The 18,641-nt window shown below is 39.9% G+C and overlaps 2 protein-coding genes across 6 annotated transcripts; both read right to left on the reverse strand.

Moving 5' to 3' along the window:
- Nucleotides 1–4,562: 4,562 nt before the first annotated feature.
- On the reverse strand, nt 4,563–7,731 carry ccr7 (chemokine (C-C motif) receptor 7). Its single transcript, XM_041932985.1, is given in 4 exon segments — nt 4,563–5,295; nt 5,298–5,985; nt 6,274–6,323; nt 7,624–7,731. Coding segments are annotated over 4 exon segments (1,158 nt in total). The 5' UTR covers nt 7,682–7,731; the 3' UTR covers nt 4,563–4,933.
- A 1,398-nt stretch (nt 7,732–9,129) lies between these two features.
- LOC121627806 (SWI/SNF-related matrix-associated actin-dependent regulator of chromatin subfamily E member 1-like) lies at nt 9,130–17,815 on the reverse strand. Of its 5 annotated transcripts, none has more exons than XM_041932982.1 (11): nt 17,663–17,814; nt 16,686–16,731; nt 16,311–16,354; nt 15,913–16,011; nt 14,997–15,077; nt 14,528–14,659; nt 14,132–14,303; nt 11,461–11,633; nt 11,245–11,346; nt 10,463–10,724; nt 9,130–10,369 (listed from the first exon to the last, which is right to left on the reverse strand). In XM_041932982.1, exons 2-11 carry the CDS (start codon nt 16,690–16,692, stop codon nt 10,164–10,166), a joined length of 1,278 nt encoding a protein of 425 aa, XP_041788916.1. In that variant the 5' UTR covers nt 16,693–16,731; nt 17,663–17,814; the 3' UTR covers nt 9,130–10,163. The 5 variants fall into 5 exon arrangements, with proteins under 5 accessions (XP_041788916.1, XP_041788913.1, XP_041788914.1 ...); XM_041932979.1 differs by having other exon boundaries at nt 15,907–16,011; nt 17,663–17,813; XM_041932980.1 differs by lacking the exon at nt 17,663–17,814 and adding an exon at nt 17,546–17,606 and having other exon boundaries at nt 15,907–16,011.
- Nucleotides 17,816–18,641: the final 826 nt, after the last annotated feature.

An 18,641-nucleotide genomic window follows, 5' to 3' on the forward strand; every position in this document is an offset into this window, starting at 1 on the left:
ACTGACGCTTCTTATTATTGTGAAGATATCCCTGTTTTCCTGTTGTGTAATCTTGAACTTACTTTTAATATGAAATTGTTTCAGAAATGTTTGGCTGCAGGGAGATTGGTGAGTGGAAACAGTGCACAGAGACAGCTGTCCCCAGAACAGGGGTGGGGAACCTCTGTCCTCCACTGAACCATTTGATTTGATGTGTGAGGTGACTTAAAATTTTTTTAAAAAAGCCATTCAATTTTTTCAGCGATAAAGAAAATAATATAAAAAGTAGTCCCTGAATGCAACACACACCTAGCAGTTGATATCCAGTCAATGTGTCATGGTGACAACAAAACAAAAGTAGATGCAGAATGTCACACTCTCCAAGAGCATTGGATAAACGATTATTTCTTTTTTTGACCTAAAAGGCAAATCACTGTGTCTATATTAGTTTGTGGGGACGACCTCCAGTGAAGAAAAAGGCAAATATCAAGAGTCATTGCAGCTACAAACATGCTAAACTGGATGACCTCGGACAGATGTGCTTGTTTTTGTTTTGTTTATTTGTTAGTGGATCCACATTAGCTGACGCCTGAACGAGCAGCTAGTCTTCCTGGGGTCCACACTCACAGCATAATACTAAAAGTATACAAACAAGAATACATAATTGAAAGTAAAATACATTAAAACAAGAAAAGATAAAAACCGAGAAAATAAATGACAACGTTACAACAAATGATTTAACTCAAATCATCGTCAAGTGTGCTCTCAGTTTTCTCTTGAAACAATTCCTGTCCCTGGCTTCGTGAATATATCTTGGGAGTAGATTCCATAAACTTGTGGCTCTATACAAGACTGATTTCTTTAAAAAAAAATGGTTTTAGGGCATGGCAGAATTATATGCTCATTGCTGGCAGCTCTTGTGGAATGTGAATGAATTTCATTGGTGTAAATTATATTTTGAGCAAGATCGTTTTTTCACAACACTATAATAATTGACCAATAAATTCATTAGAATTCTTTTCTCAACACAGAGCCAGCCCAAATTACAATGCATATCATTTGTAGGACAGTTGGACAGTAAGAAGGACAGTTGAGAATAAGTCTGGCAGCCTTGTTTTGTGCCACTTGTAATTTTCTTATTAACTGTTTAGACGCGGATGACCAAATAACTGAACAATAATCCAGATGACACAAAACCAGGGAATGAACTGTTTGACAGAGCAGTGATGAAGGAATAAAAGGTGCACATTTCCTGACAATAGCAACTGCTCTACCCATCTTCAGAACAATCTTATTTATATGTTCAGACCAAGACAAAGTGTTATCAAGCCAGAGACCCAGTAGCTTTACTTTCCTTACATATTGAATCAGTTGACCATCTATTTGTAAATTCAGAATTGGATTCTTTGCCATATAATAATTAGATCCAAATATTATAGAGACCGTCTTTGATATATTTAATTTGAGTTTGTTCGTTTCTATCCAATTGAAGATGCCATTAAGTTCTGATGATAGGGTATTATTCAATTCATCACAAGAAGGTGAAGCATAATACATGGTGCAATCATCTGCATACATCGTCAAATTGCACTTATTTAAAGCAAGTGGGAGATCATTGGTGAATATTGAGAAGAGGAGTGGCCCAAGGCAACTCCCTTGTGGAAGTCCACATTCAAGCTGTCTACTGTCTGAAAAAGTGCCATTAAAAAATACTTTTTGTGATCTGTTTATCAAGTAACTACTAACCCACATAAGAGCGGATGCTTTAAAGCCATAGTAGTCAAGCTTCTTCATTAACAGATCATAATCCACCAGATCAAAAGCAGCACTAAAATCAATTAATACTGCGCCAACAAGCTTTGAATTATCCATGGCTGTTAGCCAATTATCATTCATTTGTGTCAGTGCCGTGCAGGTAGAATAACCGACCCTGTATGCATGTTGGTGATTTGAAATTAAATTATTGTTCAAAAAGTAACTCTGGATCTGCTCATAAACTATCTTTTCCAAAAGTTTACTTAGAACAGGCAAGATGGTAATAGGCCTACTATTAGGACCGCTAAATGTACAATTAGTGTCTTTGATCATGGGAATTATTTTGCCCATTTTCCACAATTTGGGACATGTACCACTTATTAAGCATCTATTGAAGATATGACAAATTGCTGAAGAAATGTGTGAAGCAGAGATCTTCAGCAATTTACTATCCAAAAAGTCAGTGCCGGCTGATTTATTTTCCGATAAGGACTTTAACATTTTTTCAACAGTAACAACATCAACCTGCTGGAATTCAAAGGTGCAGTTTTTACCATTCATGATGTGTTTTCTGATGAGCTCCTCAGAAACAGAGACTCCTGTAGAACCCGTTTTAACTCTGATTCTAGACACCTTGTTAATGAAATAATCATTAAAATATTCTTTGTTAAATAAACACCTTCAGATTCAATAAAAGAACTGACAGACTTTTTCCTACCCATGATTTCATTCAGAACATTCCATCATTTCTTACTATCTTGACCACTATCAGCAAGTCTCTTCTGATAATAAGCTAACTCTATTTACCTTAGTGATATTGTTTCTCAACTTGTAGTAGTGTAGTGCCTCCAGTCATGAATGGAACCAGATAGTTTAGCGATCTTCTTAGCTTTATCTCTTTGTACCATTAATTCTTTTAATGATTTGTTAATCCAAGGGGCATTAATTGCTTTTGTTGTAAATTTCACCATTGGAGCGTGTTTGTCTGCAATTGCCATAAAATAATTCATGAATGTATTCAGAGAAAGCTCTGCACCATCAATAGTGCATACATTAGTCAACGATGTGTTTTCAAGGTCAGCAAGAAAGCCGTTTTTATTAAAATGTTTAAAATTTCTAGTAAGAACAACTTTTGCACCTTCCTTAGGCAATTTAGTTTTCCTGGAGAATGCAACAAAGTTGTGATCACTGAAACCCACTGGCACTGAGACAGGTCTGGAGCACAGCTCAGAGTTGTTACTGTAAATGTGATCTATGCAAGTTGAGGAAATTACACCATTTAGATTCACAGATACTCTAGTAGCTTGGGATATGAACTGTGTTAATCCACAGGTGTCAGCCATTGACTTAAGTTCACTTTTCAAGTAACAATTCTCAGAATGCCAGTCAATGTTAAAATCTCCGAGCAAGTATATTTCTCTGTTTTCTTCTGTAACATGGTCCATCATTTCACACAAAGTATTGAGGTATTCCACATTAGAGTTAGGAGCTCTGTAACAACAGCCAACTAGAAGAGGTTTTTAATGTGGCAGATGGATTTGAATCCATATAGCTTCAATGTTATCCTTAATAAGATCATACCTGACTTTACAAGGAAAGTGACATCGAGTATAAATTGCTACTCCACCTCCAAATTTATTTCTATCCTTTCTGTATATGGAATAACCATTAATGATCAGCTCTGCGTCTTGAAAATCACTGTCTAGGTGTGTTTCTGACACAGCAAGAATGTCAACTTTGTTTAGTTGCAGAAAAACAGAGAGTTCATGAATTTTATTCCTGAGACTACAAATGTTAATATGTGCAAAAACCAAACCCTTAGGTATCTTATTAATTGACATGTGTATGTGAAACACACCAAATGCCTGAAGGCTCCTCTGAGGATTTTGGATGCCCAACAAGCAGATTTCACAACGCCACATTCTGAGAGAAACAAAGTTATGCTGGCGAGTTTTGTGGTGACTAGCTAATAGCTAAGAAGCTGAAACCTTTATCAGAAGGAAAATTTGTGAAGGAGAGCCTTGTTGCTGCTGTGGAGCTGCTAGCAGCGGACAAAGTAATATTGTTTCTAAGTGTCATTAGGAAACACATTTTCCTACTCTCAAAGAGCGCAAGCTGCTGTGACCTCTGAATATCCTGTTGAGTGGAAAACTCCTTCAGGCATTTGGTGAGAGGTTTCAGGACATGAAAACAAAAGGAACTGAACAAAACTCGCTGCTGTTTCATGTGGGACCTGCTGATGTTTCTGACAACCCATAACAATAGATCACTGGGCTGCAAAGCAACGACCTGCGACTGAGAGCAGCTCTTTTCAAAATTGACTCTTGCAAAGACTCAATTCTGCTCAAGAAGGACTGACCCAAACCAGGTCAGGGTCAATCAGCTTCTGAAAGAATAAAACCCTTCTTCAGTCAATCTTAACAAAAGTGATGTAGACCGTCACCTGGCTGGTTGCCAGGTAGGTTGCCTCTATGACACAAAGGGTATTTTAATCCCCAACTGACCTTTGGCAAGCATATTTGGTCAGTAATTGTTCTAAGATGTATGAAAATCATATTCAACCTGCAGTTGCCAGAATCTGGACTTTCTCCTCTTGCCTCTATTGCATTGTACCGTATACTAAATAAAACTACAACAATTTCATAATTCCCCTGGTCCGCACTTAATGTTTTCAGTCAAATTTGAGATTTAATGTTAAAATTCTTATAAGACATGTCAGCCATTCTTACCGCTATTGGAATTTTAGTGTGTTTACATGTGTTTAATCCACATTAATTCTGTTTATGCACCATTTCAAAAATGCTGATGTAATTAGAACACTTGTTTCAGTGAATTCAATCTCTTTTAATTATTACACAATATTGCAAATATCTTACAATACAGAGAAGAGCAAATAAAAACAGTATAGGAATGTGGATTGTTAAGTTTGTTTCATGTACATTATTTGGTGCATCAAATGATTGAGTAAAAGCACTGTAGGTAAAACAAAGCCTAGTTTGACATGAACTGACGAGAATAAACACTATCAAAGAGACTAAAACAACAAAAAACAGCAACCCCCCCATAATTGTCATTTACAGCATGTGATAACTTCTGATATGCACATGTAAAATATCCTTTTTGTTTTGTTTGAGACACTGATCCTATGCTCAGTCAACTGTGTGGCCTGCAGGTGTGAATAGTCCATACTGAAACAGCTTTAAGGAGAGAACGTGGTAGTGGTCTCAGTGTCTGTGGCCCCGGAGCTCCGCCGCCTGCCACAGGTATACCTGAAGAACCTCTCCTGGCTCATGCAACCCAAGTCTTTCAGTAGCTTCAGGAGGTCATGACGAAACTTCACACCGATAAAGGCATAGACGAAGGGGTTCAGGCAGCACCTCAGGAATGCCACACATTGGGTGACATCAGTGGCGTAGAGGAGTCTGTTGTCATAGTTGCAGTCCTTGGTTCCTCCTCTTGATGCGACAACTGTGTTCCAAAATAGGACCAGGTTATAAGGCACTTGGCTGAGCAGGAAGACGGCAACTACTGCAAGGATCACCTTGATGGCCTTATTCCGTCCATTTACGTATGGACAATGCTGCTGTAACAGAAGCCCATGACCAGGAGTGGCAGGGCAAAAGCCAGAACAATCTGGCTGGCCTGGATGCTGACACGGAGAGGGTCGGAATTGCTCGAGTAAGGGGTGCAGGTGTTGTTATTGATAGTGGTGTACCTCATTTCTGGTATGGAGAAGATTACCGCCATCACCCAGATGGCAGCTGATGACACCTTACTGAGAAATATTGCTTGGGTGCGGTGCCGGTGAGCAGAGACGGCCTTGGCGATGGCAAAGTAGCGGTCCACGCTGATGAAAGAGAGAAGGAACATGCTGCTGTAGAAGCTGACCTTGTAAATAGTGTGCATGGCCCTGCACACCACCAGGCCCAGCACCCATTCTGCCATGGAGTTTGCTGCCCAAAAGGGGAGCGTCAGAGCAAAGAGCAGGTCTGCAAAGGACAGGTTGAGCAGGTACACATCTGTCATGGTCTTGAGGCGCTTGAAGTAGAAGAAGGTGAGGATGACCAGTATGTTCCCTGCCAGTCCCAGAAAGCAGATGATTGAGTAGAAAGTAGATATGAACCAGAGACGGAACCGGTGGTTGGACTGTTTCACACACAGCACAGGAAAGTCATCATAATCAATACTGGATAGCTCATCATATGGGTAGGTCATGGTGGTTGTATTGTCTCCATGCTGACACGAGCAAGACTGTAATCAAAGACAGATTAAACTATCAAATAAAAGCAAGTAACACGTAAAGTAAAGCAAGGTTCAATGATACCCCCACCCCCCACCCCACACACACACACACACACACACACACACACACACACACACAAATTTTGTTATTGGTACACCTTTACCAACCACTTCCTTCAAGGAAATGATGCTCGTGAGGGGGAGGTTGCGGTTAATTTGCTACAACATTTGTTAGCATTGTGTTATCTTTCATGTTTACAACTGTAATAAGGAGGGCTGCACTTTTGTTTTTCTTACCTTAAAATTCATTAACCATATCAGCACAGCTGGAAGAAGCTTTCGGAGATCTGAAAAACAAATGGAGTGAATTTTTAGAACACCAAGCACATTTATAAAGTATGACTGACAATATCCTTAAGCATTGTGCTTTGTCAACAATCATTATGTCTAATTTTAGAATAATAGAATGACCAGTTAATGGGGTTCTACGGTTTAGTTCTACAATCCCAAATTAAGGGACTTGAGACAGATTTCATAAAGCATGGTCAAAAGTGAAGCAGCAAAAGGCCAAAAAATATCCTGAATTTTACTCCCTAGTATGGGTTGAACTCCCATATCCCCTAATGGTGTTAGGGGGTAATTTTTACTTCAGAAAGCAGCCAGAGCCACAGAAGTCATCCTACAAGTGTTTTCATAGGCCCAGCAGTCCTTCTCATTATTAGCAAACTGAAATTGATGGAGTTCCCCTTCAAATGCTGATCTACAGGTCATATTTTCTGATTTGAATGTTAGTGGTGACACTGTCTTTCTTATTTTTTTTGAAGTAAGGGGTTTCCTGTGCAGCCAGTGGTAATGTTGTTTTAAATCAACTCAAAAAAATCAAAAAAAGACAATTCTGTATTTTTTTTAACAGCGCTTACTAGTAGTCATTAGTCCTATAGTATCCAGTCATTCTGTATATGTGATTCGTTAAACTTCAATACAGACAGCATCATTTATCAAATAACTTGATATTGAAAAAACTATGTGGGTTCTCACAGAAAAATTGTCACTAGTTGCTGTTTAGCAAATGACATAAGACAGAAATCTGTTTGAAAACTACATTTGCAAGTAATTGTTTATTGCAATACTAATATGAAGCAAGTTTTACTATATAGTGGTAACCGCGGTTGGCAGATATGGGCTACCTGAAACATGATGATTGACTACAAGTAGCTGTATGGACAGTTGTAACTCTATATAACTCAATAGATACATGAAGTCACCCTCACAAAACATGTCTGCAGTGCCACGTTATGTGCAGGGCAATCTGCTCTTTGCTACAGATGCTGAAACAGTTGCAGAATTGACACTGCTCTTGGTTAGCACATGGATGATCATGCTAAATGTAGTTGATTGAAAAGGTTACATACTGTACACATACATGTTATCACTCCCAGACACAATAGACACAATATTTGTCACTGATTAATTTGTAATAGCTACTTTTTTCACATTTACTTTTGACATTACTGATGAACTTTAAATTATCATTTGAGATTATCTTTTTAAACAGCATAATTTTTTGTCTTAATTACATGCATCATTCACCATAGCTCATAGAACATCCTTCTAACTATCTTAGTTCAACTCTGATAAGGTACTCACCACTGGGTGCAGTCATGTCGACCGAGAGTAGTATGCTGCAGGTAAAGCCTGTGAACATAAAGGAGTTCAATGTCTGTGTTCGATGGTGGTTTCCCCTTGTTGAAGTGAAAAAAAAAACTTCCTTTCTGTGAGACTTTTTTCTCCAAAGCCCTCACGAATCATGAGAGAACCGTCAGAGAATACCACAGACTGACAAAAAATGAGCAATTTTTCTTTTCTGTTATTGGTACTGCAATGTATCATTAATTAGAATATGTAGATTAGATTATTAGATTAGTTCAACCTTCAGTGGTGTCTATTATACTGTATATAACTATCAGGGCACTTTGACATAAAAGAATGGAGGCTGATCACTGTGACTCATGAGATAAAGATAACTGCTTCCTGTAGTTGATAGCCTCAAGACCCTTTATTATCTGTCTGTGGTCTGAGGGGCAGAGTTATGTACAAATATACCGAGATTACAAAAAATGTCTCCTTTGCCACATTTTGGTAAAACATATTCTCAAAGACAAAGAAATATATGCATAATACAGAGCAGTTCTTTTGCACGTGTACTTTGTTGCGTTTGATCAGTCTTCAGTTATTTAACATGATCAGCCACAACTCTTGTTTTCATGAAAGGCACTGACTACCTGAGAAGAAGTAGAGGCTGAGGTATGAGGCATCATATGAATCATATGTAAATTAGTTCTTCTGGAGAAAATCTGAATCTTCTGTTCAAAGCCACACACTGCTGTCCGTAGATACTTACCTGACAGTGCCCAGCAACACCACATATATAAAGACTTGAATGCCATGTATGGTATGCAATAGTTGAAAGTACTGTTGGTGAATATGCATCAATATATAATTTAATTTATAATCATTATCCCAGTTCATCAGACTGTCTTTCCTCTTGCATAGCAGATGAGGCCTTGCAAACTACCCTTTTGCCGACTAACTCAGAAGGTCCGCACACCTGTATCTCTGTGGTTGTGGTTTCCAGCTTTCACTTGAGGTAGTATTAACCTCACGGTACAAAGCGTGACAAGTTGCAGTGCAGGAAATGTCTTTCACACTTAAAGCAGTGCCAAATCTAATCATTACACCATCTCACAAGAGACTGACACTATGGCAATCGCACATAAATCTTAAATCTTCTGTCATGTGTGAATCATTTCTTTGGGCAGTAATACTGAATTTTGACACGCGCACAACTGAACCTTCAGGAAGACTACTCGTTCTGCACTGAAAACAGGAAATGAGAACAATTCCCTCTCATCTTACCCACTTCCCTTACCTGTACTGTGTAAAGGACAAACATGCTACTTACAAGCACACTGTATGCACCAACAAGTGTTTGATACAAGCCTCTGCTTACCTTTACACAGACTTGTTTTGATCATTTATGCACCATGACTGCTTATGGCAAAGTAACGTTATCAAACAAAGTTTCAAAACCACATTAATACCATACATGTTAAAGTATAGTTATTTATACTAAAAGTGAGCACTTGTTCAGGGTAGAAAAGTTTATTGGTATAAATATGCAAAAGGAAATTCATTTTAAGACTGCATGTTTATGACTGCTATTCAAGCTGTTTTACGACATGAAAATCCATGTTTAAGCAAACCTCGTTACACTGTGTACACAATTACGGTACATTTAAAAGTTTTCTGCTGAAAATTGCAATATTGATCATAACACAGAAATGTTCTAAGCGTACTGCTTTTGATTTGATTGACAGCTAGCAAACTTGAGAACACTGGTAGTTCAGCATTGTACAGCATTGATGATCATGTGATATACTTATGGATGGACTGGGCCAGGCCCAGAACAACCAATACGCAAGTATAATAAAAATGCATATAATAAATAACAAAAATAACTACTACTAATGACTACAAACTCCTGAGACAATACTGTCACTGTAATACTGATACAGAGAGTAAACAAATATTCTCCTGCCAAGGAGATAGTCACCCAGCTCCACTCTTCACAAGTATGCCAACTTATTTTTAAAAATTGCAACATGCAAAAATAACAATAAAATCAACAATGACACTACAATACAAAGGACAACGTTAAATATAACACTGAACAATGTTTGTTTCATGTGACAGCTTTTTTCATATAGCCAGTCTTAATTTGCCACAGTCTGGTCTGACCTATGCCAGACATAGTGCTAGAGATATGTATCAATATGTGCTGAAGAGGGCATGTATGGGTTCTTCCAAATAGCAATGAGGCCTGTGGAGGAAATATAGCGCTTTCGCATGGGCTGTTTTTAGACAGGACCAATGCTTTGTTGGCTTGAAGTGCTTTACATTTTTCTTTTTTTTGTATTCAGCACACGTCTGTGAGCCTTGGGGTTTTCAAACTCATCTAAAACATCATCTTTGCCTCAGCTTTGTTAAACACTGAGCCAATGCACGCTCTTCATATGCTTTGACAAACTGAGATGATACGGTGCAATATGTATGTAATCAGAGGATCATATCAGAGGCCAGCAGATGAAATGACAGCCTTACAGTCCACAGACACTCAGGTGCTGGACTCAGTGGGCTGCTCTTGCTTTGCTGGGCCCCTCTGATGGCTCACTAGTCAGAGCATCTTCTGTTTGAGCAGAGGTGGTCTCTGAGCCTGTGTTGCTGTCGCTGGTTCCCTCCTCCATGGCTCCCTCTGGGACACTCTCCTTGTCCTCTGACACCCCCTCCTCACTGCCTGGATGAGTGTCAAGCTCCTCTGAGGCCTTTGACTTCCCTGAGTTACAAAAGTTAAAAAAGGCATGATATTAAAAAACATGAAGCCCTACAGTAGAGCCAGACAGCCCAAAAAAAGGCCAGTGTGGCGCACCTGGTGTGTCTGTGGTGTTGGATTCTGTGTCCTCCCCTTCCTTGTTGTTACTTTCACTGAGAGAATTTTGCTGGGACTTGCTGCCGTGCGTTGCACAAATGTGTTTTTCTTCTTCTGCTAAGACACAGGTGGGGGCCTCTCGTGCACCTCGGTCTCCTGCATCCTTTTCTCGCTCTGCCATCCGTTTGCGGGCTGCCTCTTCTGCTGCAGCAATCTCTGCAGAAATCTTCTCCATGTCCACTTCCACCTTCATACAGCACAGCTTAAAAGTACAGCAATGGGGGATTTAATATAGAAAGGTGAAAACAATTGCTGTACTCCTGATCATGCTGTACCTGCCCACTAGAATTGTTTTTTTTTTTTTCTTTAACTTTAATGGACCTAAATAATGCCACTGAATGAGCACATAGTTCTGTTCTTATCGACAACAATGTTTCAGCACATGTTCAGTCTTGAAAATGCTCCTTCTCAATCAGTGCTGTATAGAAGCTAACCCTGACCCTGTAACAGGATAAATGGCGCCACCTCTTGTGAATAGCAGACAGTGCATTCAATTGCACAGTGCTGCATCCCATTTCAGAACAATTGTGGGGGCTACAAATTGTAAATGATGACAGCTTTATAATTGCCAGAACATGTGGATGGAGTTAGCAGCAGCTGGTGGCTGTAAAGCAGGCATAGACTGGCACACAACCAGAGCTGCACACTGTATAATCAAACATGCAAAATGAAGCTTGCGTGCGAGTAAGTGATGACCAAGTTCCATGTAAAAGATGCCATACCCTTTTCAGCTCATTTGTGAATGACTCTGTGGCTTCGATGAATTTTCTTTTCTTATCCTGGTGGCGGTCTTCAATCTGAAGCAACTCTGCCTCCAACTTTCTCTGTGACACAAGACACACAGGCACCACAGTAGTTACACTATTAACCGACAAAACAAAGGGGTCTGCTGTTTGCCTCCATTATGTGACCGTTACAAGACCACAATTTGATCATACCTGGTGAACCATTAAAGACTGGACCTGACGTTTGAGGACCTGCATGCGTGCAGTGGTCACAACAGACCGCACATCTGGGACTACGCTCTCACTGAGGATCTCGCTGATCAGACGGTGGTTGCGTTGGAAACGAGATGCAGCTGAGTGCTTTATAGAAAACCCGTCGTCGTAATCTGAAGACATGAACAACATCTGAGTTATTACGATTGTCTTAGGAAATATATTTTTACACACCTGTCAAAAGGCAAGGAGTAGAGATGTTACAGTTACCATCACAGAGTATGAGAGGCTTCAGGAAAATGATACAAAACAAAATGATGCAAATACTGCTCTATCAAGACACTATAAACATAAGGAGGATATTGCTCAATATTTATACAGAGTTAGAGTTAAGTATAGGCCATTATGTCAAAATACATCCTTATGTAAAGCAGAACCGTTATTGTTAGGTGAATGGGACAAGCAGTTAATTATAGCCCACTGTATGTGGACAGATGTAGTCTGCAATTTTCAATCGTCAGCAAATGTTCTTCTTTGTCTTAAATGTATACTCCTTGGCCATTTAAATACAGGATGATAGTGCAGGAAAGTAAAATCCAAATACAGTTAATCTACAGTGCCTTAAGACAATAATCTTCTCTACTTACTTTTTCCACACTAAAAAAATAAGTCCCGATGGATTCAAATGGGTTTTTTATTTTACTTATTTTTCAAATGCATTCAGACTAAAATTCAGAACTACAGTACTTTCAGAAGCATCTTTGAGAGTGATTACAGCTTTCGACCCTCCTGAGTTTGAGAGCCATCATTTTGGTGCGCTGACCATTCTCTCCCATTCTCCATGGCTCAGGCTTTGTTTGGATGTGTGAAGAGAACAGTATCTATATACAGCTATCCTCAGGTCAGTGAAAAGATTTTCAATAGAATTCAAGAGCCAATCCAGGACAACACTGAATACAAAACATGTCCTTCTTTTCCTCAAAACACAAACACAAAAAGTACATTTGTGCTTTCAACAAAAGTGCAACACAATTCATTTGCATAGAGCATGTTGGTGTGGAAACAGATCCAATAAATATGACATAAAGATCTACAAGATCATGTCAAAATGATTGCAAAGTAACTCATTGACTGCAAGTACTGCGGACGTTTACAGAAGTGATTAATACCAGACCAAATGAGTAAAGCTAATGCATTTATATATTGCATTTTACAATATCTGTTAAATTACCGGTAATAACTTAAATATACAGCTGGATTCACAAATACACAGTTACAGTTTTAAATACATTTACAGTAGCTAGAAGAAGTCTGCATATTTATTTACCAATTGCTTCCCCTTTTATATTTCCATTTGCTCACACTGTCACACTCCATTATAAACGTGTCGCTCCGCTTTGGCTTTGTTGTGGCAAATCTTTGCTAAACCTCGGTCTGATGCAACATGAGCTCACGGTGGATATCACCTGAATTTGTGGCTGTAACGCACCCATGTGTGCACCAATGAAGCTTTCCAGAGAGCAGAAATGAATCATCTGCCATGTTTAAAGTTTCAAAGGTGCTCACATGTCTGACACCACAACAGGAAACAGTCCAAGGAGGTAATACATTCTGAAGTTAGTGTGTGAGAATTACACTTCCCGTATGTTCACAAATTCAGTGGAATTCTTTCTCACTAATGTGTGGAATGTCAACTTTTCCTTTTAGCACAACACTACGCCTCTGCAGATTACTGTCTCACATTATTCTTTCTGATAGAATTCAAGCAAAACCAAGACACCTCCTGAATGCATAACAATGTCCTGATTACATTACACGCATGACAAACTTTGAACAAATATAGTTAATTTAGTTTTGCTGGTTAATTTTAAGGCTGTAAATCATGACCATACAGATTTCTCACAAATGCCTTTTAAACCAGAGCATGATAAATCCATTATTTGCTTTTGACTGTATGCCTCTAGCAGGCACTTGATCTCTGCCATCTGTTTAGATGCTATTAAGAACAGAACAGGAGAAACGGAGACATGCCAACAGCTTAGAGTCAAATTTCTGAAAGACTTTATTACTAAAGCAAAATCTCTGAATATGTAGCCACCCGGAGAGCTAAATCTTATTTAATCATTGACGTAGTACGTGCAGACTGTTGAGAACATAACCCACTGGGATACCAGCTCTGACATTTTTATGGTCTGGGGTGTTTCTAAATAGCAATTGGTTTTATCTGTAGTTTTCCTGTACATCATTATCTTCTACTGTAACCCAGCCAGACCCCAGACAAGCATCATTTCCTTGAGGTGGGTGTAACTCAAAAGTCTTCTTCTGGCTTGTGTGTCTAACATGTGTGTGCGTCAGTCTTTAAAACAACAGCGAAAAGAATGTAAATTTTGCAATTATGTCTAAACCAATGGCAAGAATACCTACAAAATGTAAACAGTTGTGCAAAACAATGACAAATTTTGTTCCATTTTGCAGCTTAAAAGCAGAAATGGCATTTCAAAGGTAGCATTACCAAACATGTGGATGGTTGTAGCAGTGTAGGAGGAGGGGAAAAGATAACAGTCTCTGGGTGTGCGGACTGGCAACTCTGTGTGGTCGTGCTACAGTAATTACAGCTCTGTCACAGTGCTCTAAACCTTGGGAGACAAAGCATTTAGCTGAGTGGCCTTACCATCTGGATCCTCCGCTGGCTGAATACTCATGTAAGGCTCGCCCTTGTCCAGCCTAGACTGTCTCTGGCGGCTCTCTTCTTCCAGAGCTGCCTCAGCCCGGCTTTTTGCATTGACGTAGGCCAGGTAGGCTGGCGAATTGTGATAGGCCTTCATGCTCTCATTATACTCAATCTACGGTGAAAAAGATGACAGGAATGACGAGGAAACAGAGAAGGCAAAGAGACACAACATGTGGACCCTGGTTTCAATCAACTATGACAAGATAAGGAAAGAGGTTTACTCAGGACTGCTAGGAAGGAAGAAATGATGACTGGAGGGACCCACAACTGTTGGAGACACATCTACTGGTCACCCATCAGAACAACCCCATAAACACCCCTTGTAAAACAACCAACCTTCTCTGCTTCGTAGTCATTCAAATAATCCTGTTTCTCCTCATCAGTGAGGTCCCTCCACATGCCACCGATTATCTTCCCAATTTCCCATAGCTTCAGATCAGGATTGGAGGCTTTTACTTGATCCCAAACCTGGTGATGAGAACCAGACATGGGTGTGGGGTTGGGTTGGGTTGGAGGGGCTATAAGTGGTTATCTCTTTGCAGAGAGGTCACAAACCAGAGGAGGCCGTGTGCTTTAAGCTCCATCTCCAAATTGATAAATCCCACTGCATGGTGAAGACAATCCTAGCTAAGCCCTGGCTTAATTTGGCTTCACACCTACCTCGATAAGCAACTATTAGTGTCTGAAACAAAATGTACATCTTACTTACTCTGAGCTGATAGAATATCTTAAAAGCAAAGCATCCCTGTCTTCCAACAGAGCACATGATGATGCAAAAGGTAGCAATTAAATACTGTGCACTTACCTTACGACTATATCTCATATATGGCATCAACGGCTTATCGGGTGGCTTGGGTGGCTTTGGGATATTTATTCCAGAGGAGTTCTGGGAAAGAAAGAAGAGTCATCTTAAGGCAACCATTCAAACACTCTCACTAAGCTAGGCTGAGTACATCTTGTAAACTACATGCAGATGCATAGTTATGCAATTTGATGTAAAACTATCAAAAAATGAGACTTAGAATCAAATACAATATGCATCAAAGTAATTTTGTGTCACTTCAATTAACATGATTTAATTAATGTCAGTTTGAGGCCATACGCAAGTCAGGAACCCCACAGAGTACAATGGAATAGCGCTGACTGTGAAAAAAAAATACAAAAATCTCACTTAAACTGAGATTTGCCCATAATGCCATTATCAGAGTCAGCCAACCACAGCTTGCATGCAGCGACTAAATTACTGCTCAGCAGCCAGAGCCATGCCGAGCTGCGAGTCTGTAATGCCATGGCAACACTGATGGCATGGGTTACTTAACATGGCTGTAAGAAATGCAGACTTTGAAAGGCAGGTGGTATTTGAATACACACAGATGGACTTTGAGCCAGTCTGCACTGTGATGGAGGCAGCACAGGGAGTTTGGTATGACACATTTCAGATTCAGTCTCAGTAATGGAATGAGTTAAGCTTCTCATACTGACAACTCTGCAGCATCTGCTCTTGCAGAAAATGCAAAAATACATCTAATCTCATTTGCTCTGAACAAAGCAAAGGTCGAGCTTGTGAAAAGCTCCAATGCTATTGATGCTTGCAGAGGCTTCTGCAGTGTCATCCTTTGACTAAGCCAAAGTTATCTGTTACAGATTTTAATTTCTCCACTTGGAACCGCCTGACATTTTCAGTCACCTTGTTGACTTTGTGTTAATATTCATACCGTTACCCGACTGTTGCTGCTTTGGCTCCCTCCCAGTCTGTAGTTGTTGTAGGCAAGGTGGCTGTATGGGTTGTACCCCACAAACCCGGTAGTGTTGGGCATTTGCTGATGGAAACAAATGAGACAGAAATACGAATGAGAAATGACACAAAAGGTGGGTGCAAATAAATAATAAGCTGGGAAAATGCAAATCTGAAGCCTTTTCAGAAGCCGTGGTGTATAGGCACATCCTGTGTTACAAACAGGTGTTGTGGCTTCAACAAAAAAATAAATAAATAAATAAGAGAATATATTTTGATTTTGAAGTACAAACTGTACCAAAATTAAGTCTCCAAGCAGCAACATCAGTTTAAACTTGGATACTTAGCCAACATTCGGTGCTACACCAAGTTAGGGATACTTACAGTTGTAGGGGCAGGGGGAGGGGGGGGCGCATAGGAAGGTCTCTCTGTTGTGAAAGAAAAGGTCCAAATCAAACACTAGCATCAGTCCAGTGAAACAGCAGACAATTTCAAATCCTCCAGGTTAGCAAACCCTAACTACTTGCTAGTGATGGTTAGTAACAATGTTTTTTATTACATGAAATAAAACCCATTTATAACACAACTGGACCAATATCAACAGAATTCTGTTAACCATTAATAATCGTTTGATACTGCAGTGTTATGGTGATATCAGTTCACATGTATTTATGGAAGTGTATTTGAATTTGCATTTTCATATCATCGTCTACGAAGAGCTTAACATCTCAACTGGCTGAAACACTCCCAGTTTCTTACTTGACATCTTTGCAGTCAGGAACAGTTAGGTGTCAATCCATTGGCTCTGCAATAAACACATTTAGAGTGGGACAACATTTTATATTGTATCGATGAGGTTAATTGTGATGACACGATGGTTTACTGTTATCCATTGCACAAAACAAAGAGGTGCCGATGACGACTGGGAGACAACAGGGCTGGCTAACGCTGGCTAGCATCGACATTACCTCGAAGTTAGCTTAATCTGACTCAACAATGACAGTCAATTGAAGATTGTTAGATTAAAAAGCATTTCATGTTAGCAACAGACTCGGCATCAATCACAGCGTTCATTCGCTTAAGGTCGCATTAAATGACAAAGGAGTCGTGGATATTTTGGATAGGATAACAAGTGAAATAGCGCTGGTAGTTTACGCTGTAACTGGATTTCATCGGTCATCTAAGCGCTAGCGCTAACGCTACATCTCTTCGGGAAGGAGCTGTAATTAGCTAGCAAGCTAACGTTAGCATGCTAACGTGGTGCAGCTACAGAAATTTGTTCTTTTTAGCTAGGTTAGCAAGTCTACGGCAAACGCCAACAATAAACAGTCCGTTGGTAAACGTGCGTGGTCTAAATGTTATACTGTTTGGATAGAAGATACTAGCGCTGTGTGGTTAGCTGGGTAATTAACGTTAACTTATATGGTCTGAATAACCAGCAGGCTGAGGACTAGCTGGTTACGTATCTTAGCTACAAGCTAAATGAAAGAAATACATATGTGAGATGTTATTAGCATGCAACGTCAAGACAAACCAACACACCTATAGATATAAATATCCCCATAGATTCTGATGGTGACAAGCAGGCACCTATACTAAGTATTGGCCCGAAAACTCACCCTAAAACCCTCAGTCCCAACCACAGTGTGTACGTTGTGGGTTTGACAGGGAAGGCTAACCAGCTAGCTCAAAGAAACAGTCCCCCACAATAAACGAATGAAATGGGGTCCACTCACAAGATTCCTGCAGAATCTTCCAGAATTGCACCCCCACCCTCTCCTCATTACAGCTGTTCCTTGCCTCGATGCGGATGCTCATCGCCCTCATCTGTCACTGCTGCAGCTCTGACTTACTGATATGACAGCAGAAACATCTTTCTTCTCCAGAACAGTCATTCCATTCAGAGAAAAGGAGAAGGTATTATAACAGCGCAGCTAAATGGGATTTCACATTATATCTTCATGGCTTTATCTTAATGTGCACCATCATAAGACTTGTCAAAAAAATAATATAGCCTGCTTACTCTTGAGTTGTGTAACGTTAGATGCAAAAAGCTGGCCTACATCAAAAAAGTGTCATGTTAGTGCAGGTGCTCCACAGCTTACATTTAAGCTTTTTTTATACTTCTTTGTAAAGTAATAATGTCAGGCTATAGTTGAAATGACTTATGTCACCATACCGTAAGTTGCATTATGGACGCTTCACAGGCCACTAAGCTTTGAGAAAATCAAGGTTGCCCTATTCACTGCTGCCTTGTTTTGAGAACTGAAATACTTTGCATTCTTGTTCACATTGTTTGAGAGCCGCCCAGGTCAATAGTTGTAATAGTGTGTTCCCTAAAGATAACAGTCCAAAGCCTGTAGGATTTAGCCTACATCTCTGTCCATTCAACCTGAATAGTACTTGTTTTGGATTTGTTAATTGATTGTGTTCATTGTGACCCTGTTACTTTCTGTTTACACTGCACACTTGAGAGCTTATTTTATTACTGCTTGACCTGCATTCTGTATAATATGCATGCCGACACTGTTGTGATCTCATCTGCAGGTGTGGTGCTTCATCTTTTCATTCACCAGGCGAGTGGTGTATGGGCGGAACACGGAGCAGATTCCATACCAGGCAAGACCAGGACCTTGTTGAGCACTGGACACCTGTGATGGAGTACATATGGAGGTAGGGTGGAGGTCACATGCCTGTAAGCTACTGTGCAGGCTT

Source organism: Chelmon rostratus, chromosome 3, assembly GCF_017976325.1.
Source record: "Chelmon rostratus isolate fCheRos1 chromosome 3, fCheRos1.pri, whole genome shotgun sequence".
Lineage (NCBI taxonomy): Eukaryota > Metazoa > Chordata > Actinopteri > Chaetodontiformes > Chaetodontidae > Chelmon > Chelmon rostratus.